The 22,572-nt window shown below is 44.2% G+C and overlaps 1 protein-coding gene across 2 annotated transcripts in view; it reads right to left on the bottom strand.

Annotated features, from left to right (window-relative positions):
* PSAT1 (phosphoserine aminotransferase 1) overlaps positions 1-13,323 on the bottom strand; it is a 28,556-nt gene extending 15,233 nt beyond the window's left edge. The window contains exons 1-6 of one of the 2 annotated variants that reach the window (XM_045165069.1): positions 13,146-13,323; positions 9,167-9,227; positions 8,134-8,203; positions 5,400-5,605; positions 4,254-4,426; positions 2,547-2,716 (exon numbers count right to left, since the gene is read on the bottom strand). In XM_045165069.1, the coding sequence (XP_045021004.1) occupies positions 2,547-2,716; positions 4,254-4,426; positions 5,400-5,605; positions 8,134-8,203; positions 9,167-9,227; positions 13,146-13,205 (740 nt within the window). In that variant the 5' untranslated portion in view covers positions 13,206-13,323. The remainder of the gene's footprint in view (positions 1-2,546; positions 2,717-4,253; positions 4,427-5,399; positions 5,606-8,133; positions 8,204-9,166; positions 9,228-13,145) is intronic. The other variant, XM_006074417.4, reaches the window with a different exon arrangement.
* Between the last annotated feature and the right edge of the window lie 9,249 nt (positions 13,324-22,572).

The following is a 22,572-nucleotide window of genomic DNA, read 5'->3' as shown; positions in this document are numbered from 1 at the left end:
CTGTTGTACAACAAAGTGAATCAGCTATATGCAATTCTGATCAAATCTTATTGTCAGTACTGCCCTGAGATGGTCTCAGTTTTCACTATCCTGATTTGTCTGGAGAAGAAACCTTGCTCTTTTTCTCCCCTTGTTTCTGTGTGTCTGGCTCAGCTCCCTCCTTAGGCAGAAAGCCTCCAGGCAGGGAGTGTCTGCCCTCCCCCGCCTGTGCCCCTGCCCCCAGGTGACCAGGTTGGCCCTGCACACCTTACTGGTCAACGCCTGGGGCGGAGGCCTGCACAGGCGCTGGCAGGGTAATGACCCTCTGTGAGTCATTCAAGAAGGACTTTCTCTCAGTGCCTCCCCCAGGTCTGACTCCAGACATTTTTATTTCCCATTAGACAGACTCACCTGCTAACTCACTATTTCTGCTGACTTTTAATATTAACAGGCTGCATTTTAACATATTCATTACATTAAAAAAAAATTGATTTCAAGGTCACTCACTCACATAGAGAAGGTGCCAGAGGGAAAGACAGCTCATCCTGCTCCCCCAGTCTATGCTCTGATCAGAACTGCTGGCCTTCAGGGCACATCCAGGGCCAGGGCTTTCCCGGCCCCACACACTTTCTTGCTCCCAGAGCCTCAGTGGTCTCTGCCTCTGCCTGAAAGACTCATGCGCCCGAGACCAGACCCTGGCTGTTTGTTCTAACAGGTAAGGACTGAACGCCTCCCAGCACCTCCTGCCACGGTGTGGCCTGGCTCCAGAGCCCCTTCCCCAGGGGACCCAGCTGTCCAGTACTGCTCAGCACAATAAGGCTCCTTTCCCAGCTGGCCAGTGGTTACTGGTTTGTCCACTACCAGAAACCCCAGAGACAAGACAAGTGGGCAAGACAGGTTCAGCCCTGCCCCGCAATCCCCACCAGGCACTTCAGAAGCACTTTCAACCGGAGTGAGACAGAGTGCGGTTGACAGGTGACCAGGAGAAAATACCGGACACCTCCATTGCCTGAGGGAAGCAGGGGACACAGAAAGAAGAGCTGCTGCAGCCTACATGAGCTACGCAGAAAACCAGCAACAATTTCCATCAGCATTCCAGCTGTGGAAAAAGCTCTTTTCTTCCTGTGGTAAATTATATGGAAGAAGTATCTTTCCCACAGGCAGCGCCTCGGAGGGAGACCGCTAACAAAGCCTCAGCCCCCATGTAGCCAAGGCCTGCACTGGCCCGAGCACCTCTTCATATGCTCTGTTATGAGAGCATCCACCATCACTGAAAAACTTCAAAGAGCAGGACTCCAACAGCCATCTATTCTCCAGAGATGGGACCCTTCCAACACAAACCCACACTGGTCATTTTGCTGTTGAAGAGCATGAAGGCACCAGCTGTACTTATCCAGGCTTTCAAGTTAGACCGCCTGGGTTCAAATTCACGCCACTTCCTAGAAGTATGGCTTTGGCTTCTTCACTTGCAAAATGGGAATAACAATTAGAGTACCTATCTCCTAGGGTGCTTGGGAGATTAAGTGGGTCATATGCATCACTATTTACATCATAGATGCCCTGGAAAGATAAGATAATCTATAAACTCTGGCTCTTATCCCTGCTGGTAAACAATAATACAGCACTAACATTTATAAGCCACTGAGAGCCAGGCATTCACTAAGCACAGTTTGGTGGTAGAGGTTTAGACACTACAGGCTCCTCTGTCCATGGGATTCTCCAGGCAAGAATGCTGGAATGGGTTGCCATGTCCTTCTCCAGGGGATCTTCCCGACCCAGGGATTGAACCCAGGTCTTCTGCATTGCAGGCAGATACTTTACTGACAGCTACAAGGGAAGCCCCCAAGCATATTTTAGACACATATTTTAATCATCCAATCTTTATCAACAACTAATTACTCTTGGAGACACCAGATACACAAATAGATTAAGCAACTTGCCTAAACTCACACAGATTGCTAGTAATAAAACTTATCAGGCTAAATTTTAGGTGTCACAAAGATTTTCACCAACTGCCTGAGTCTGAGAGTTAAAAGACCATAAGGTGGAATAGCCTTACTTTCCCCAAATGTGCTATAATGCAGACTCTGACTAGGATTAACAGGAAGCCAGGCTAACAGGACCCCTGCAGACTGGGTGAAAAACAGAGAAGTGTTTGTTCCAGCCAGTGTGTCCAATGCCAAGCCGTGGGCTTCAAGCAGGCCCAGCTAGGGAATGAAAAAGGCAGGTAGCCCAGCCTTTGAAAGTTCTTCTCTAAAGTTGCACTGCTTGTTTGAGATGCAGGCACGACACTTCATGTGGAGAAAGCTTTTGGGCTAATGGTGAACCACCAAGGCTACCAAGACCAAACAGAAACACCCCAAAAAAGAAAGGCAAGGAAAGCTGATCAGACAGTGCACAGAGGAGGATGAGGAAGAGGTGAGCTGGGCAGAGAATCCTGAAGGACATCTGGGCGATTAGGTTACCAATTCACAGAATCATGTCCAGCTTCAGAAAGTCACATAGTATTGATGGGAAATGCTGAGACCCCCTCCTTCCCTGGTCCCCAAGCCACACCCTGGAGTTACCTGAAACAGGGAGGTGTGTTGTACAGGGAGTTATTTCCAGCCTGCACTTTGTAATCCAGGACCGAGGGGCACTCTTTGAGGGCAAACCCCAGCAGGTCGTCTCGGACAATCACCACCGTGACCCCTGCAGAGCCAACATTCTTCTGGGCACCAGCAAAAATCACACCAAACTGCCAAAGAGAAAACGTGCTATTTTAAACATACTTGGTCATCTTTCATAAATGTATGTCAAATTCCCCAATCTCTTTCTAAAACACAGTTTTTATGAGGAAGTAACTCAATTTTAATCCTGTTCAGAGCAAATTCCCTTTTCTAAAGGAATCTCTATCTGGACAGCAAATCAATACTTGTGAGTTTAGAGCCTGCAGATTATGAATCTGCCTGGTCCTTCTCCCCATGAAGAGGCCAGCCCAAGCCCACCACTGTGAAGACCTTGTATCTATTCCTATTCACTCTATTACATCTCTTTTCTACCTCCAAACCCATCTTTAAAATAAGGCTGCTGTCCTTGGTGACCTAAAGAAACCAATTTTTTAATCTATTTATATTTGTATAAAGGGACAATCAGAAGACACTGAGAAATGAAACAAGCTGCCCAAGAGAGAAAAAAATTCAGAAAAAGAGATGTTTAATGTACTTTGGGACAATTTCCATGTAAGATATAGAACCTTCTTCCATGTCTCCCCATGAACCCTTTAGGAAAATTCAGCAGCATCCCACATGGGAGGAGGGGGATAGCCTGGCCCAACAGGAAGAGGTATTTTTACAATTGGCATTGTTTAGAATTGCCAGTGTATGGTAAGTGAAAATAAAAAGTAGGCTATAAACAAAATGTATATATTCACACAACAGAATATTACTTGGCCTAAAAAGAAATGGAGTTCTGACATGCTACCACAAGGGTGAACCCTGAGAACATTATGCTCAGTGAAAACAAGCTAGACATGAAAGGACAAATATCGCATGACTCCACTGATGTGAGGTTATCTAAACCAGTCAAATTCACAGAGACTAAAAAAATTATATAGCGAATAGTGGTTGCCAGTGACTAGGGGGAGGAAGGACTGGGGTTATTGTTTAATGGGGACAGAGTTTCAGTGGGAAGAAAAAGTCCTGGAGACAGATGGTGATGAGGATTGTACAATCATGTATATGTACTTAATGACACTGAACTGTATGCTTATAAATCATTAAAACTGTCAATTTTATAATAAGTATATTTTACCAGAATTTTTTTAAAGGCACACTACCACTTAGTTTGTTTTAACTTCCTTACAGATATCACCCTCCTAACCCCTGCCCCCCATGTTGTGTAACGGTGGGTGCCTCTCCCACTGCCCACCCTGGAGATCCACCTGGGAATCTCATGTCCTATGGATGCTCTTGGTGCTGGGGTGGCTAACAAGGTAAGGCAGGGCTCCTTCATAGCCCCCCAAGTTTGGATAATGCATATCTTCCCTTGACAACAGCAAGAAATTCCCAAGGTGTCAATGAAAAAAAATTCTAAAAGCCACCCTCAAAGGCAGGTGAATTCCCCAAGGAATCAAGTAGGACCCTGTGAGGCAACTGTCAACAAAGGGCTGTGAAGGTCCGGATGTAAATATTCTGACAACCAAGGTCGGCCTTTCTCTGTCCTAGTATATGTTAAAATGTCCTTAGAAAAACCAAACTGGGTTCCGCCTGACCCAGGCCTCTTTCAGGCTTTACCTTGGAAACATCCACTGGCCTGGACAGGAAGTTTGAGGACATGTCGCAGACCAGCACTGCTCCCTTGACATCAGGGATAAAGTCAAACTCCACTCCATGCACAGTCTCATTGGCGCAGTAATACACATAGGAGGCATCCGGGTTGAGGGTCCAGGTGCTCGGATCTGGAATTTCTATCACAGGAGACAAGTTAGGGACTCCACGTTTCCTCCCCTCTTCCCTTAGGGAGACGGGAGTCCACCAGGTACGACAGCCCTCGCCTAGCAGGGGAAGACTGATCCCAGAGCGTTCACAAGTAAAAGGCATCCTATTCATCTAGTATTACAATCACCACCAGTGTCTAAAAGGATGCTCCATCTCATTCCTTTGACTTCTACTGGGGGCAAATAATCTTCAAGAATGGTGTGGTAGGTATTTGGGTTTTTCCTTGTCACCCAGCTTCCAACATCCTAGGTCCACAGACAGTGCCCTTTGGGTGCCAGTCTCCCTCACTCTCAGCTCATGTGATTCCAGTAGAACCAATTCTACCCACAGCCCTGAAGGGAGAATGCAATTCAGGCAAGGCCACTTGACTGATTTGGAATGGGACACAGGAGACATGAGACTGTTACTGGGAATGTTTGAGCAGAGGCATTGAAACTTGGGAGAATATAAGGCAATGAGCAGCTGCAGCCATCTTCTAAAAATGAGGGGGCAGCTTTCCTGACTGTGGAAGAGACAGAGGGAGACGCCAGGACCAGGAGAAGTCCCCTCACTGTAGGGGGGCCCTTGATTAAGCCATACCTAAAGCCAGCCCAGCCCCTGGGTTTTGCAACTAAGTTAGCAGCCCAGGTGGAGAGGGAAATGGCAACCCATGCCAGTATTCCTGCCAGGAGAATCCCATAGACAGAGAGCCTGGTGGGCTATAGTCCATGGGGTTGCAAAGAGTCGGACACAACTGAAGCCACTGAGCAGGCATGCACACAACAGCCTAGAATCACTCTTTCTGCAGCAGCCAGTTAGTAATCTTAACAGGAACAGGCAGCCAATCTAAATAGTATCAAACAGGGGAAGAAAGAATTGCCCAGGGCAGGGGTAACCTGCTAGCTAAGGAGGGATCACCCACTGGCCAGCATTTCACAGACCAGCTCAGCTACCAGCACTTACTCGTGTAACTCCCAAGTTTGGGATGGACGATATTCACAGTTCCGAACTTCTTGGCTTCTTCTGCAGCCTTAGCTGACCAGGATCCTGTCACCACATAGTCAGCACATCTTCCTGCTTTCAGGCCAATCAGGTTTAAGGGGACAGCACTGAACTGGCCACACCCACCTCCTTGTACAAAAATCACTTTGTAGTTGTCTGGAATGGCTCTGGGCAGAAGCAGAGGTGACAGTAAACAGGGTCAAAGATTGACAGTGAGTGATGCTCTTCCAGCACTTAACCCTGGGGTGGACACACAGTAAGCACAATGGTAAAGCCCCCCCTCTGCCTTCCCCACATCAGTCATTTATCTACTCAATTTCTTGCACAGATATTTACTGGGCCCCACAGTGGAAGTCTGGGCTTCCCTGGTGGCTCAGACGGTAAAGAATCTGCCCGCAACGCAGGAGACCTGGGTTTGATCCCTGGGTTGGGAAGATCCTCTGGACAAGGGAATGGCTACCCACTCGAGTATTCTTGCCTGGAGAACTTCATGGAAGGGGAGCCTGGCAGGGTACAGTGCATGGGGTCGCAAAGAGTCGGACATGACTGAATGACTAACACCTTCACTCACTTTTCACGTTGAAAGCCTATGGTTACTGTTTCAACAGAATCTTAGCAACACCCTGCTGTTCCTTTAGGGAAGCATTGGATACCACTCTCAATCCAGCTGGTTCAAGGGTGCCCAATCCCAGCTCCAGGGGATGAGCACATGACCCACGCCAGTCAGTGGGGTTTGGTTCTGAAATCTTGGATCCAAACTTCTAGAAAAGAGAAGCTGTTTCTATTGAGGGAAAGAACTTGTAGGAGCTAAATCTGCAACCACTGGTGGCCATCTGATAAAGCAAACACATAAAAAAGCAGATCCAGGAGACACAGGAAAAGACCTTCTTTACAACATGTGAGCTCCTGCACTTTTCTGTCCTATGAAGTAATACATTTATTTATTTATTTATTTACTTAAGCCAAGAGTTGGGTTTCTCACTTGCAACCAAAAGTCCTAAAAGTATATATGTGCTGGTCCATGCTACGAATCAGGTGAACAGTGGAGAAGGATCTTCCATAACGCTTTAGACCTAAGCATGTTTCACCTACTCCATATATATTGAGATTAAGAGTGAAATGATTTGATTCCAGCATGGAAAATTAAGATGATGATTGGCATAGCCACAGACCATGGAAACTGGACCCGAGCTTTTGAGCAATGTCAGAGCTTAGGAACAGGTTATGCAGAAGGCAAACAGCCAGGCGACAGAGCTCCAGAAAAGAGGCTTAAGGAAAGCAGCAAAGAGCTGGGCAATGTGAGAGGGTCTTGGGCTCACCAGCAGGTGGTATGGTGTGCATGTATCTGGTTCTGAGCCATGGCTGCCTATCTCCAGGGCTCCAGAGAATAGCGGAGCAGACAAGCCTTGGGAGGCTCTAACTACTAGGTTCTTGGCAGCTGGGAGGACAGCAGCCCAAAGCAGGATTCCAGGTTTATGTTATTCAGATGCAGTTAACAAGGCCAAGAACTGGATGGAAGGACACCAGAGGTCTGGGTACAGGGGTCCAAAGGAATTGGCCCATACATTGAGCCAGAAGTCCAGGCTGGAGAGGCTCACAGCTCTGTGGGTCACATGGCACATCTCTCCGGCCAACATTCCAAGCATTCATGAAGGACAAGATTGCTCCATGAACATAATGGGGACCCAGCAGGCAGCCCCGCGTGCTGCCAAACAGATGATGAGTGCCTCTGACCTGCACATTGTGGTGGGCTTCTAACACTCCTCAGAAAATGTCACTAAGTCTGCCCCATCTAAGGCATTTTATTAAGGCAATTTAAAGAGCCAGTTATTACACAATTAGTACAAACCCAATTTTGTTAATGAAATAATGCAAGGATGAACCCTAAAACTTTAACAATGATTATTCTTGACTGGTAGGGTTATGGACAATTCCAGTTAAATTTGTGAGTTTTTTCCCTAAGCTTCTCACCATGAACATGCACCAGTGTTATGAGCAGAAAACAAACAAGTATTTTGTTTTTAAGGTGACCATATTTGTATGTCTATGTGAGTATATAATGCATAAAACTGTAGCTTAAAGCAGCAATCTATTTAAGAATATAGTTTCCTCTAGGTAAGAAAAGCAGTGCAGATAACTAAGAGAATTCATTTGAGGAGCAGTTCCCAGAGTTCATAACCCTTAAAATTGCCCAAAGAGTCTGTTAAGAATGAAGTTTCTAAAGAGGCTGTGATTTGACAAGTCTGGGTGGGTCCCAGCACTTGAATTTTTTTTGTATCTCTCCCAAGAGGTGATTCTGACAGATTGTATGAGGCCCATAATTTAAAAGCCAGTGAACTAAATTACAATTAATTATGCTGACCACTTGTCATTTAAATCCCTTCTAATCCAATTTAACTTCCACAGTGCTGAAAAATCCTTCCCAGATATAATGATTTCAAATCTTTGGAAAAACCACATAAAATAAAAATAAACACACGAATGCAGGATGAGGATCAAATTAAAAGCATTATGTACTGATCTAGTGAATCTGGGAGAATCTTTAAAAAGATCTTTTAAAAGAATCTTAAAAAGATGACTTTTAAGAATGAAATATTCTGAACACATAGCAGAATGTAGTAATGCAACATACACCTACGTATATGGATTACCAAACAAGAATAACACAACTTTGTCTTCAAAATTTTATACTTACAACAATTCCCGTACAAGGTTCTCTGTGTTGTTGATAATCTTAGAAAAATCTGATGACCTGTGGCTCATTTCTGTGGAAGGAAAAATAAGAAAAATATTCCAGTTCAAAACCAAAGGAACAAAAGTTATTGAAGATGTAACTACAAAATTTGCAAATAAAATAATAAAGTGAAATGTCAGTTATATTGCATACAAATGATGGACCACACATTTTAAGAGAAAATCCAAACTGATTTTCAAACTGCAAACATTTTAACTTTATTGTCACAGCAGAATGATTTTTTTTCAAGTGGCGATAGTCACTGACTGAGCCATTTGCTAATTTATTCTTCAATCTCTGATTTCTCATCACTTTCTCACAAACAAGAATTGTTTGCAAAGGCTGCCCTTTAGGACAACAGCACAAAACACCATACTGTGCTGTCCCTTCACAGAAATTTAAGCACATGTCACTTAATTCAAATTAAGGAACAAAATTCAATAGCAATAGCACACAAAGTTAACCCTATGATCTCTTTAATACTCTGTAGCCTCTGGAACTACCAAAAAAGAAAAAGAAAATTAAAAGTTTTAAAAGGTACATTTTAGAACTCAAAAGTCATCTTTCCTAATAACAGAGGGGAGAGAAACAATGGAATTATTAACATGCAAGATCTTCCAAAAAAGGCTTGTATACTTCTATACATTCAATGAGTTCATGTCTAAGAACAGCAAAAACTGTAAAAAGAAATGTGAAACAATATTATAAATGTTTGGGCACTATTATGCAAATGCATAGGATCTTTTTATCTCAGATCCTATGTATAGCAAAAACTGATTATGAAATTGTAAGCTGAGATGTATAAACCCCTCACCAGCATTTATGTTGATTTCAAAATTGCTTTGATCAAACATGCCACAGAAGTTATTAAAATTTAAAAATACATCTACAAATGCCTATGGGAAGACCCAGTAGAAATTTTAGGCTTCATGATGCATTTTAGTTAGTTCCCTTTAAATCCTGGACATTCATAACATCCAAAAGTAAATCTTACCAAGAACACTAATCCCAATTCCTTTGTAGTCTAATAATTCTTTTTGCATCTCTAGCAACACCTAGGAAAAAAAATATAAGAAAATAAGATGATTTCAATATGCTATGCACAACTCTGTCTGGACACACAGACTGCAAAAGAGGAGGGGCAAGGAGAAGCTCCACCCGCTGGGTCTGTGAGGAAGCATCTGTCCCTGCCACAGCCAATCCCCTCTCTCTGCCTGTTCCCACTGAACCCCGATGATGCAACTTACACTCAAGTTGATTATGAAATTATGCAATATGACCAATTCTAAGATACAGTTTTTCCAAAGGCACAAATTTAGAGATAAAATCTCACTTGAAGGTAAAATAAAAATCAAGTAGGAAGTTTTCTAATAACAATTCTTTACCTGTCAATATCAGTTAAAGAATAACTTTGGGGAAAATCTCATTCCCTAGAAAATGTCCCCTTCACAATTGTATTTTCGAGTCTCACAACTGCATTTGCCACTCTCTGAAAGCAAAAGCACAAAAATTTCTGGGTATAGAGGCCAACAAAAAATAATTTATGTCCAAATTAAACTGATAACTCAATTTTCCATCTTTTTGGTCCACTGGAATGGGTGGGTTGGGCAGGAAGTAGGAAGCACTTGCTGTGAATTAAGACTAGGCTGGGATGCTTCCCAGGTGGCGCTGGTAGTAAAGAACCACCCTGCCAAGGCAGGATATGCAAGAAGCATGGGTTCAATCCCTGGGTCGGGAAGATCCCCTGGAGGAGGAGACCCACTCCAGTATTCTTGCCTGGAGAATCCCATGGACAGAGGAACCTGGCAGGCTACAGTCCATAGGGCTGCACAGAGTCAGGCACGACTCAAATGACTTAGCACACACACATACACCCATGGGGGTACTGATCGTCCCCTCAACAACAGCGCTGAAGGTGATAGTCTCATCCCCAGTGTGCAGGTGAAGAATCTCAGCTGAGTCGATAAAAAAGAACTTAACTGCATGTCCCTGTCCAGCCCTTTGACCCATCTTGTAAGATCACTGCAATCCCATCAACACATTCTGCCTCACAAGAGCAACTGGACAGGTGGACCCATCTTATGGCCAATCCTCCAGTGCCAGGAAAGGCGGGGAAGGGCAAAGCTCATTCTCCACCCACTGCCCCCAAATACACAGCTTACTTGCTAGAGAGGTGCCTCATTGTTATTTTTCCCAAAAAGGCAAATTACTACACACTAAAAAGAAAAACACCTATTTCATTTATATATATATGTATACACACACACACACACACACACACACTTTAATATGGGCCTCCCTGGTGACTCAGATGGTAAAGAATCTGCCTGCAATGCAGGAGACCCAGGTTCAATCCCTGGGTTGGGGAACATTCCCTGGAGAATGAAATGGCAACCCACTCCAGTATTCTGGCCTGGAGAATTCCATGGACAGAGGAACCTGGCAGGTTACAGTCCATGGAGTCTCAAAGAGTTGGACACGACTGAAGCAACTTAGCATGCACACACGCACACATATATGTACTTATTTCGTCTACATTTTTCATACACATTTCAGTAAGAAGAATAGAAAGCCCTTATCGGAGATGCATGCTGCAGCGTTTACAGGAATGAAATGACATAATATTTGGAACTAGCTTAAAATTTATCTAGAAGCAGAAGGGGAGAAAGAGAGTATAGGGGAGGGAGTGCTGAAACAAGATTAGCAAAATGTCCTTAGTTGTTAAATCTTGGCTGGGTCTATAAATTTCATTATATTATTCCCTCTCTATCTTTGAGTATGAGTGAACTGCCATAAAGTAAAAATATCAGAAAGAAAAGCTCTAAAAATGTATACAAAATAGGTGAGACAAACACTTTGTAGAAGCATCTTGCCATCAAAGGAGGTTGCCTTAAAATATACCAGCTAAAGATCTCATATAACATAACCTAAACTAGATCGCAACTTGTATGAAAAAACATATCAGCAATAAAGAATTAGACAAAAAAAAAAGGAGGCTTAAGAATTTGTCATCGTTTTTGTTGGACACATTAGCACTGGCTGATCAAACAAACTTATACTGAATCCTTTTCTTTAGTATAAACAAACATCTGTGATAGAGTCATCCTTGAACTTCTTTTCAGACTCCCTTCCTCTTATAGAATTTTCTTATAGTATTCTCTGAAAAGAACATCTATAAAGGTTTATAACCAAAATCATTATAAAAAGCTTTAAAGACTTCTACCCAAAAAGCATACCCCTCTAATCAAGTGAAGTTTATTTTTTTCAAACTGAAGAATGCAATAATTTTGTGGATCACAACCAATATTTTTTTTAATGAACTAGAATAGACCAAAGAAGAATAGAATATAAAATTGTGTATGTTGTAGTCATCAGGCTAAATACTTCATAAACTTTTTGTTTTGATTATGTGCAGGTACTTGCTCACTTCGTGAAATATATTTTTCATTATGGTTACAGCCAAAAAAAGTTTGCAAAACTTCTCTAATCTTTATAATTCAACTAACTCAAGAAAACACATAAATAGAAACAGCTGCCCCCTCACAGGTTAGAGAGCACATATGAAGGCATAAATCCTCCAGGAAGATAAATAATAAGTAATTGTATTAATAATAACAATTATCTTTATAATAAATGCAGAACAAATTACACAGGAAACAAATATGAAAAAGATTCCAAAACATGGAGGGCGAAAACCAGTGAGGGTAGCAGAAATTTTTGCATATTTGTGACAGGGAATCTCACCTATAACAGACTGCAATAACTAAGAAAAAAGTAAGCCCTGTACTCTCAGCTACTATGAGCACTGAGAAAAGCAAAATGTTCTTTACCGTCTACAATTATAAAAATTCTCTCTTCTTAGGACAACACAGAGAAGGCTCTGGCCCAGGGATATTTCCACTCTATTTAACAATAGATAATTGAAAAGCACTTGGCTATGTCCCATGTTGCTACAAGGTATTATCAGAGTTATCCCGGTTAGAAAACGCAAAATGTAACAGCAGGGGCAGCTGGTCAACGCGTCCAAGGCACATTCGAGACTAGGCCTCCTTCACAGCTGGGGGATGGGGAGGAGAATGGGGGTGGGGGGAGTGGGTATTGAAGGTTAGGGAAGGAGCTGGAACCCGGCTGGGGGCTGGGAAGGCAAGGAATGAGTTACACTTGCACTTGAAAGGTCTGGTAATGGCCCGGGGGAGAATTCAGTCATTCATTTGCTCCAGAACAAAATGAAGCGAACTGGGCTAGCTGCCCAGTGCCTACCAGAGCTTGAATATTAGAATGCCTTTAGGGTACACGCCAGTACAGGGAGGAAAAATCTATGCATGAAACAGAGCAGAGAAAAATAGGTTTAGGGACGGGTGGAGTCTCTGAGAAGCAAAGAGGGAAAGGCTGGACTGTACTGAAGTCTTTCAAACTTAAATTTTTGAAAAGCAACGTTTCCAAGTGCTAGCTGAAGCCAACACTGCTCCCGAGGGGTTTTGCACGGGCCTCTAGTTTACACTTCGCTCCAATTAACACGATCCCCATTCACCACTCATTCACCATGTCCATTCACACATCCACTCAACACTGCCTGGCTCGCAGCACTGCTGGGCAAGGCGAATGCACAGTTGAGACTTTTTCTTTCCCGCCGCACCCCCAGTCCGACCCGGTTGAAGGCACAGCGCCTGAGTTTGCAGGTGTGTTGAGCAGCGAGCCAGCAGGTCCCCAGCGGGCAGAACTCAGAACGCGGCGCACCAGTAGCCGGCGCCAGGGGCAGTTGAGCAAGCAAACTTCAAGTTTCCTTCTCCAAAGTATTCTTCCAAAGGCCCACCCGCGACATATCCTGAACTGGGCGTGCACACTCATGCAGAGTATTCAGGGGACTCGGGGAGGGTAGAGGGGATCCGAGCCCTCCACGCAGGGATGCACAGCCACCAACGCGCCTGCTCCCGCCTGGAGCGCCGTCCTAGCGCGCGCTCCCCGGGACTTACGGAGCGCGGCAGCTTGGCAGGCCCGGGTCCGAAGTTGACCACCGGCATCAGGGAGTCCATGGTGCTGCTGCAGGGACGGCGAGTCAGCCGGAGAGGACCTATCGATTGGGCAGCGCAAGTTTGCGTCTGGCGAAGACTTTCCTCTCTCTTTCAGTTCCGAGAGGCGCCAGTAGCGGCCTGCACTATCGCTGGCCCTGCGCTGATTGGTTTGCGCAATGGGACTCTCATCCCCCATTGGTCGTGCTTCGCAGTCACGGCTCATGAGCAGTTGCTCCACCTCGCGTTTTCTGTTTCAACCCTTTTTGATCAATGCAAGGCGCGCGGGAGATTGCACCAGCCTGTCGGCTCGGCTGCTTGCCCGCCCGACAACCGTGGGCGGCTAGAAGCGATTGCCCTTGCCAACATGCGTTGGCACTTCTGCACCCTTGAGGCCGGTTCCAGTCCTCCAACCCTGACCTCAGACTCCGTGGGCTGCATGGGGAGATGCGGAGTAAATTATTCCTCACCCCCATCCAACTACATCTTCACCAGACCGTAGACTGGACTGTGATGCATTTGTTTGAGTCAGCAGTCATTAACTCACTAAACTTTCCTAAGCACCCCCGCCATGGGCGCCAGATACTACAGGGGAGAGGCAGAGCCCCCAAGGATGGAACTGCAGGGTGAAATGGGCTGGGAGTGGGTGGGTGGGAGATGAGGTTCTCTGCAAAACATCAAGGGGCCAAGGGTTAAAGCAGGATTAAGAGAAGTGTGTTGCCAAGGACGCTGAGAGGAGCTTTGACCTGGGAAGTCTAGCTGCTTCCCAGGCAAGTCCTTTTAAGTTGCTGATTCTCCGTTTCCCCTTGTGAAAAGAGCGAGCTGGAACCTGGCATTACCTCTCGGGTTTCGCAGGCGCTGACAAGCTGTGAGTTTAGAAACGTGAGGAGATATTAACAAGAAAGCGATACCTCTGGGGAGCGTCAGCCCAAGCCAGGGCCAGGCACAGGGCCAGCACAGCTGAAACTTTTCCACAGAAGTGTTCTTCTCAGAAGAACTCCAGTGAAGACCCACATGGGACTCTGAAATAGGGAGGCCCCCTTCCTGCAAGAAAAAAGTTCCTTCGAAGCCTGGAATTTCATCTTTTGTTTAAAATGTTAATTTTGCCTTCTACTCCTTAATTTAACCCAGTTTCTTATTAAAATATTTTCCCAAATCTTTGAGCAAAAGTGATACACCAGGAATACACAGAATGCCTGTTCTGGGGCTTTCCACCATCAAACCAGCCAGTGTCAACCACGCTAGTTTGAAAAGGTTTGTAAACTGACAAGGTTAGGACTTTTGTTTGCTTTATTGTGGTATGTGGGAGGGATTGAGCTAGAATAGGAGGTCCTGCTATAGCTTTGGGTGGTGGAGGGCAAAGTTTCCAGAAAAAGCTGAAATGAACAAGGTTCACTGCCTTCCTCTGCACATTCATTTAGAAACTTGCAAAATTGAATACAGGGTATGAATGTCTATCCATAAACTCAAGTGTGCAAGAATTGTCACGTATCCATTATTGCATGTAATGACTTAGTTGTAGACCCCAAGCAGCTAACTACTATGGGAGTAGGGGAGTTCATCCCAGGGAGTTACACAGTTCCATGGCATGGAGTAGAGAGGAAAGCACTCATCCATTTGGTCCTCCTTCCCCAGAAAATTTAGCTGAGTTGTTGCCACTGTTGAAGTCTATATGCTACTTCAATAGCTCTCTACCACTTCTATGACTCGTTTGGGTGGAGAAAGGGTGGCTATCCAGGCTTCCCAAGTAGTACAGTGGTAAAAACTGCATGCCAATGCAGGAGACACAAGAGACACGGGTTCGATCCCTGGGTCCAGAAGATGCCCTGGAGTAGGAAATGGCAGCATGCTCCAGTATTCTTGCCTGGAAAATTCCATGGACAGAGAAACCTTTCGGGCTACAGTCCATGGGGTCACAAAGAGTCGGACAAGACTGAGAGACTGAGCATACACACACAAGAGTGGCTGCCATCCTGTCCACCACAACATGCCATGCAGTTATTCCTCTGAGAGGCTTGTAGTGTCCTAGATGACATCATGGATAAGGCACACAGACCCTTTACTCAGGGACCTGCTGACCTCTGTCTCTCTCTTGGGTCTCTGTCTCTCTCTCAACCCAAGGAAGTCTCTTTTTCACTCTAGAAAGAATCTATCTCTTTCTATGCTTCATCCTCAAACATTCTGTCTACAAACACCTTCAGCCAGGGCCACTTAGGTATAAAAAGACGGTGGTGAGACTGTGGTGAATTGAAATGCACACACCCATTTATGGCAGAGTTGCACCAACCCACCCCACATGTATGCTTCCCCTTCCATAGAATAGAGACTTTGTCAGGCTCCATATTTCCCAGCTCCCTTTGCATCAAGGCAGGTCATGTAGCCGGCACCCATCAATGGAAGGGAACAGAGGATACCACTTTCGGACCAAGGTGGTTGATAAATGGTGTGCTCCTCCACTTCCTTTTTCCTGTTCTGCAGGCTGAAATTGAAGACTCCAGAGTCCTAGGGGATGGTGGAGACACAGAAAGGAAGGATCCCCAGCTTCTTAATTACCTGATCTGGGCTTGTTACACATGAGAAATAAGCTTCTCTTAGGTTATGCCACTGAAATCTGAAGGGCTATGTTATCCTAACTTATACACCATATAAATGCAACAGCTGCAGCTCAGAGATCCAGCTTGTTGTCACCAAGTGAACAAACAAGATTGTTCAAGCTATATTCCCATACTTAAAGAGAAACCAAAAACCCAGATTTTTGTGTGACGTTTCCTAACTCTTAAATGTTTACAAATTTCAGACAATAATATGCAGATCAATATTGTGAGGCATCAAACCTAGCTTCTCAGAAGCCTGATGCAGCCTGCTGATCACCAGCTCTCCTTCTAGGGACTATTTATAGTATTCTGTCATGTATTCCCCTTATTCAACAAAGAGCATCTTTGTTTCTATTTGGAGAAGGGAAGACACTGGGGAAAATATAACCTTAAAATATTATTCTGTCATTCTTGCCTATTTTGCAGTGCAGATGTATAAAGATAGCTCAGGGAACCCCAGCATTTCATGAGGGCCTTTCCCCTCTAGGGCTTTCCTGGTGACTCAGATGGCAAAAAATCTGCTGCATTGCAAGAGACCCAGTTTCAGTCCCTGTGTCGGGAAGATCCCCTGGAGAAGGGAATGGTAACCCACTCCAGTATTCTTGCCTGGAGAATCCCATGGACAGAGGAACATGGTGGGGCTACAGTTAATGGGGTCTCAAAGAGTCAGACATGACTGAGCTGCTAACACTTTTCATTTTCACCTTGCTCCCCTCTTGGTAGATTCTCATGAAATGCATACTTTTTAAATATCAACTTTCATAGATATTTTTATTGAGCCCTTACTATGAATGAATGGTGAGCTTTGCTGCCATTTCTAATCAGATCAGTGTTCTATTTAGATGGGAGTAGGAAGAGAAGAGAAGGCAACTCTGAGGAAGAAAGAAACCTGTTTGTTTGGAATGAGTGAGGTTACTTCTATTGCTCTTTTTCTAACTGGAGATGAAGATCCTTTTTCCTTTTCACTCTCATTTCCAAAGAAAATGGAGGACAGGGAGAGGGATTCATCAGAGTTTGTGTAGCAAAAAGAAATGTCACAATCCTATTACACTCTCCATTCTGACCCCAACTGGTAGGAAAAGATATCCATCCTACTCACTTTATTACCTCAGTTTATGTCCTCACCCTATTTTGCTTCATTTTTTTATTGTGATAAAATACACATAACATAAAATGTACCATTTTAACATTTTTAAATGTATAATTCAGTGGCATTAATACTTTCACATGGCTGTGAAATCATCACCACCATCCATCTCCAGAACTTTTTCACCTTCCCAAACTGAAACTCTGTCTGTACCCATTAAACAGTGTTCCTGTCCCCCCTCACCTAGCTCCTGTAAACCACCATTCAACTTTCTGTCTCTAAATTTGACTGTTTTAAGTGAAATGGAACAGGATCCTAAAGGGCCTTCCCTGAAACAGACCCCCGAGTCCACTGCCTCTTGTCTGTAGAAAAGCTTTAGCCCCCTAGGCCTTCCCTGAGTTCCAAAGAGCCATTTTAACCAAAGAAGTGAGAAAATGCAAAAAACAAAAGAAAGCAAGACAACATCTTAATAGTTTGTCCATAAAACAGAGTCAAGGACCTTTAGTTCCTCCTCAAGGACTATAGATAATATCCTGAGTCATATCTTTGAATTGTTTTGGAGATATTAGTACCCCCACCAGGTAGAAGTTAACTGCATGCTGACCACCAGCACATAGACCCCAGACTGGTTGGACTCAGAAAGTAGATGACTGAGATTTCAAAACTTCATCCTGTCACCTCTTAGTCAGTCAATCAAGCCAATCACCTATAACTCTCACCCCTAATGTTGTCTTTAAAACCCCTTCCTTGAAAGCCATCCAGAAGTTCAGGGCTTGAGCATTAGCTGCCCATTATCCTTGCTTGACCCTTTCCAATTAATATTATACTTTCCTTCACCACAGATTGGTATCAGTAAATCAGTTTTGCTGCCTGTCAGATGAGTGTGAGATAAGCTGGGACCTGGGACCCTTTGCTGCAGTGCTGCAATGCCTGCACCTGGACAAACCTTTCCTCCAGCAACAAAGTACAAAGAAACTATATGGGACTAAAAATAACTGTCTGTATGTGCAGTTGGGGCAAATTCTGGACCAAAAGATACAAAAAAGAAAAAAAATCAAAAAACCCAACTGCAATTTCTGAAGAGCCAGAAGCAAAAACTGGAAGTGAAAGCAGGGTACTGTACATGCCCTTTGCACTCAACACCACAAAGGGATGGGCAAACCACCTAAACCACCCGTCCCTCTAGCCCGACCCCTGGACACACTCCCACCCTCATCCCATATGAGGAATGAGCTCCTCGCCACCACCTGAGCCCCACCCCCAGGAGTGTGCAAGGGAACTTGTCACTTGTTTTAGCTCCCTCCTGCAGCAAGCAGTGCAGGAGCCCCAAAAAAGCCTTACCTGAATTTCTTTTCTGGCCTCTCAGTTCAGTTCAGTCGCTCAGTCGTGTCCGACTCTTTGCGACCCCATGAATTGCAGCACGCCAGGCCTCCCTGTCCACCATCACCAACTCCCGGAGTTCACTCAGACTCACGTCCATCGAGTCAGTGATGACATCCAGCCATCTCATCCTCTGTCATCCCCTTCTCCTCCTGTCCCCAATCCCTCCCAGCATCAGAGTCTTTTCCGATAAGTCAACTCTTCACATGAGGTGGTCAAAGTATTGGAGTTTCAGCTTTAGCATCAGTCCTTCCAAAAAACACCCAGGACTGATCTCCTTTAGAATGGACTGGTTGGATCTCCTTGCAGTCCAAGGGACTCTCAAGAGTCTTCTCCAACACCACAGTTCAAAAGCATCATTTCTTCGGAGCTCAGCTTTCTTCACAGTCCAACTCTCACATCTATACATGACTACTGGAAAAACCATAGCCTTGACTAGATGGACCTTTGTTGGCAAAGTAATGTCTCTGCTTTTGAATATGCTATCTAGGTTGGTCCTAACTTTCCTTCCAAGGAGTAAATGTCTTTTAATTTCATGGCTGCAGTCACCATCTGCAGTGATTTTGGAGCCCCAAAAATAAAGTCTGACACTGTTTCCACTGTTTCCCCATCTATTTCCCATGAAGTGATGGGACCAGATGCCATGGTCTTAGTTTTCTGAATGTTGAGCTTTCTGGCCTCTAGCCAATTTCTATTCATTTGGGAAGACCAAGAACCCTGGGGTTGGTATCAATTGAACCCAAATTTGGTTCAGTAACAAACGTATCTCTTGTAAGTGGAAGATATAAAATTTGCCTTTTGTGACCAGCTTATACCACTTAGTACAATGTCTTCTCAGTTCATCCATTTTTTTCTCTCTGTTTTTATTTAATAGATTTTATTATTTAGAACAGTTTGAGGTTCAAGGGAAAATTGAGAGGAAGGTCCAGAGATTTCCCAACTACTTCCCATCCCTACACATGCATAGCCTCTCTGATTATCAACATCCCCCTCCAGAGTGGTCCATTTGTTATACCTGAGGAACCTCCATTGACACATCATTATCACCAAAAGTCCACATTTTGCATTAGGGCTCACTCTTGGTATTGTACATTCTGTAGGTTTGGACAAGGCTACAGTAACATGTATCCATTGTTATAGTATCATACAGAGAAGTTTCACTGCCTAAAAATCCTCTGTGCTCTGCCTATTTATCCCTCAATTCCCCTCTTTGGCTTCATTTTCAAATAATCGATATAGCGAGCATTCCACTGCAAACTTCATACGAATAAAATATCTAAGGGGGTCATTTTAGGGGAAGTGCTCTCTGTGGATCAGTGGGCAACAGAACACAGGAAACAGAATACTGCTTATATTTCCTGACACCCTAAAATGATTATGATATAGAAAAAGCATCAAGTTTTTTTAACCTGAAAATGCATTTATTTCACTGCCTTTTTTTTAAAAAAGGGAAAAGAACAACATTTCTGGCACCACCTCTCTAGCTTGTAGATGCACTATTCATCACACCCAGTGTGCTGGACCTAGTCGTGTATACATGCATCTTTTGGATCAGCACTATCCACCTGCATGCATGCTAAGTCACTTCAGTCATGCATGACTCTTTGCGACCCCAAGGACTGTAGCCCGCAAGGCTTCTCTGTCCATGGGATTCTCGAGGCAAGAATACTGGAGTGCATTGCCCTGCCCTCCTCCAGGGGATCTTCCAGATCCAGGGATTGAGCTGTGTCTTTTACATCTCTTGCCTTGGCAAGTGGGTTCTTTACCACTAGTGCCACCTGAGAAGCCCCACTTTTCACCTGGGATATCTCATTCATTTCAGGGTCCCACATAGAATGTGAAAATGGGCCACAGAACACTTGTTTACTCACCTGTTCAAAATCTATATTTCTCTATTATAGAAACCATCACCTCAGTTTTAGAATGACTTCTGTACTTTTATAATCTGAATGTAGTTTTGTTCTTTCCTTTTCTTTCTGGAGGCAGAGCAAATACAAAGAAAGGCGATACAGCAAAGCCAGGGATATTTGGGGGCGGCAGCAGGGGAAGCCAGTGCAGGACTTGGGTCTTCCTGCCTTCCCCCTTTTTCTCATACTCCAAACTAAGTCTCATTTCACAAGGTTTCAAAGGAGGTTTTATCTTTCCTCATTGCCTTATTCACTCTTTTAGCAAATCTGCTCTACCTCCAGACTTTTCTCCAGTCCATCTGCTTCTCTCTATCACCTGCCTGTCCAAGCTCCCATGGATTCTTCTCAATTACTGGACCTGGTTTCCCTGCATTCACTTTGGCCCCTTGAATCCATTCTCCAAACAGCAGGAACATCCATCCAATTTGGAAAAGCTGTGTGTGTTTTTTTAAAAATGGCTATTGCCGATACATATGTTAACACTCTTCACTGTAAAAGTCACTTAGTTGTGTCTGACTCTTTGCGACCACATGGACTGTATAGTCCATGGAATTCTCCAGGCCAGAATCATGGAGTGGGTAGCCTTTCCCTTCTCCAGGGGATCTTCCCAACCCAGGGATCGAACCCAGGTCTCCTGCATTGCAGGCGGATTCTTTACCAGCAAAGCCACCAGGGAAGCCCCCAACAGTGAACATTGATCTTTTAGGAATCAGAAAACTAAAATGGACTGGAATGGTGAATTTATCTCAGATGACCATTATGTCTACTACTGTGGGCAAGAATCCCTTAGAAAAAAATGGAGTAGCCATCATAGTCAACAAAAGAGTCCAAAATGCAGTACTTGGATGCAATCTCAAAAATGACAGAATGATCTCTATTTATTTCCAAGGCAAACCATTCAATATCACACTAATCCAAGTCTATGCCCTGACCAGTAATGCTGAAGAAGCTGAAGTTGAACAGTTCTATGAAGATCTACAAGATCTTCTAGAACTAACACACCAAAAAAAAGATGTCCTTTTCATTATAGGGGACTGGAGTACAAAAATAGGAAGTCAAGAAACACCTGGCTGCTGCTGCTGCTAAGTCACTTCAGTTGTGTCTGACTCTGTGTGACCCCATAGACGGCAGCCCACCAGGCTCCCCCATCCCTGGGATTCTCCAGGCAAGAACACTGGAGTGGATTGCCATTTCCTTCTCCAATGCATAAAAGTGAAAAGTCAAAGTGAAGTCGCTCAGTCGTGTCCAACCCTCAGCGACCCCATGGACTGCAGCCTTCCAGGCTCCTCCATCCATGGGATTTTCCAGGCAAGAGTACTGGAGTGGGGTGCCATTGCCTTCTCCTGGAGTATCAGGCAAATTTGGCCTTGGAGTACAGAATGAAGCAGGGAAAAGGCTAATACAGTTTTGACAAGAGAATGCACTGGTCATAGCAAACACCCTCCTCCAACAGTACAAGAGAAGACTCTACACATGGACATCACCAGATGGTCAATACTGAAATTAGACTGATTATATTCTTTGCAGCCAAAGATGGAGAAGCTCTATACAGTCAGGAAAAACAACACCAGGAGCTGACTGTGGCTCAGATTATGAACTCCTTATTGCCAAATTCAGAATTAAATTGAATAAAGTGGGGAAAACCACTAGACCATTCAGGTATGACCTAAATCAAATCCCTTAAGATTATACAGTGGAAGTGAGAAATAGATTCAAGGGATTAGATCTGATAGACAGTGCCTGAAGAACTATGGATGGAAGTTCATGACATTGTACAGGAAACAGGGATCAAGACCATCCCCAAGAAAAAGAAATGCAAAAAAGCAAAATGGCTGTCTGAGGAGGCCTTACAAATAGCTGTGAATAGAAGAGAAGCAAAAAGCAAAGGAGAAATGGAAAGATATACCCATTTGAATGCAGAGTTCCAAAGAATAGCAAGGAGAGACAAGAAAGCTTTCCGCAGTGATCAGTGCAAAGAAATAGAGGAAAACAATAGAATGGGAAAAACTAGAGATCTCTTCAAGAAAATTAGAGATACCAAGGGAAACTTTCATGCAAAGATGGGCACAATAAAGGGCAAAAATGATATGGACCTAACAGAAGCAGACAATATTAAGAAGAGGTGTCAAGAATACACAGAAGAACTACACAAAAAAAGATCTTCACAACCCAGATAATCACAATGGTGTGGTCACTCACCTTGAGCCAGACATCCTGGAATGTGAAGTCAAGTGGGCCTTAGGAAGCATCATTATGAACAAAGCTAGTGGAGGTGATGGCATTCCTGTTGAGCTATTTCAAATCCTAAAAGATGATGCTGTGAAAGTGCTACACTCAATATGCCAGCAAATTTGGAAAACTCAGCAGTGGCCACAGGGCTGGAAAAGGTCAGTTTTCATTCCAATCCCAAAGAAAGGCAATGC

Source organism: Bubalus bubalis, chromosome 3 (assembly GCF_019923935.1).
Source record: "Bubalus bubalis isolate 160015118507 breed Murrah chromosome 3, NDDB_SH_1, whole genome shotgun sequence".
In the NCBI taxonomy this organism is placed as follows: domain Eukaryota; kingdom Metazoa; phylum Chordata; class Mammalia; order Artiodactyla; family Bovidae; genus Bubalus; species Bubalus bubalis.
Note: the sequence above shows the minus strand (reverse complement) of the source record. Positions and strands in the feature narration are given on the sequence as shown.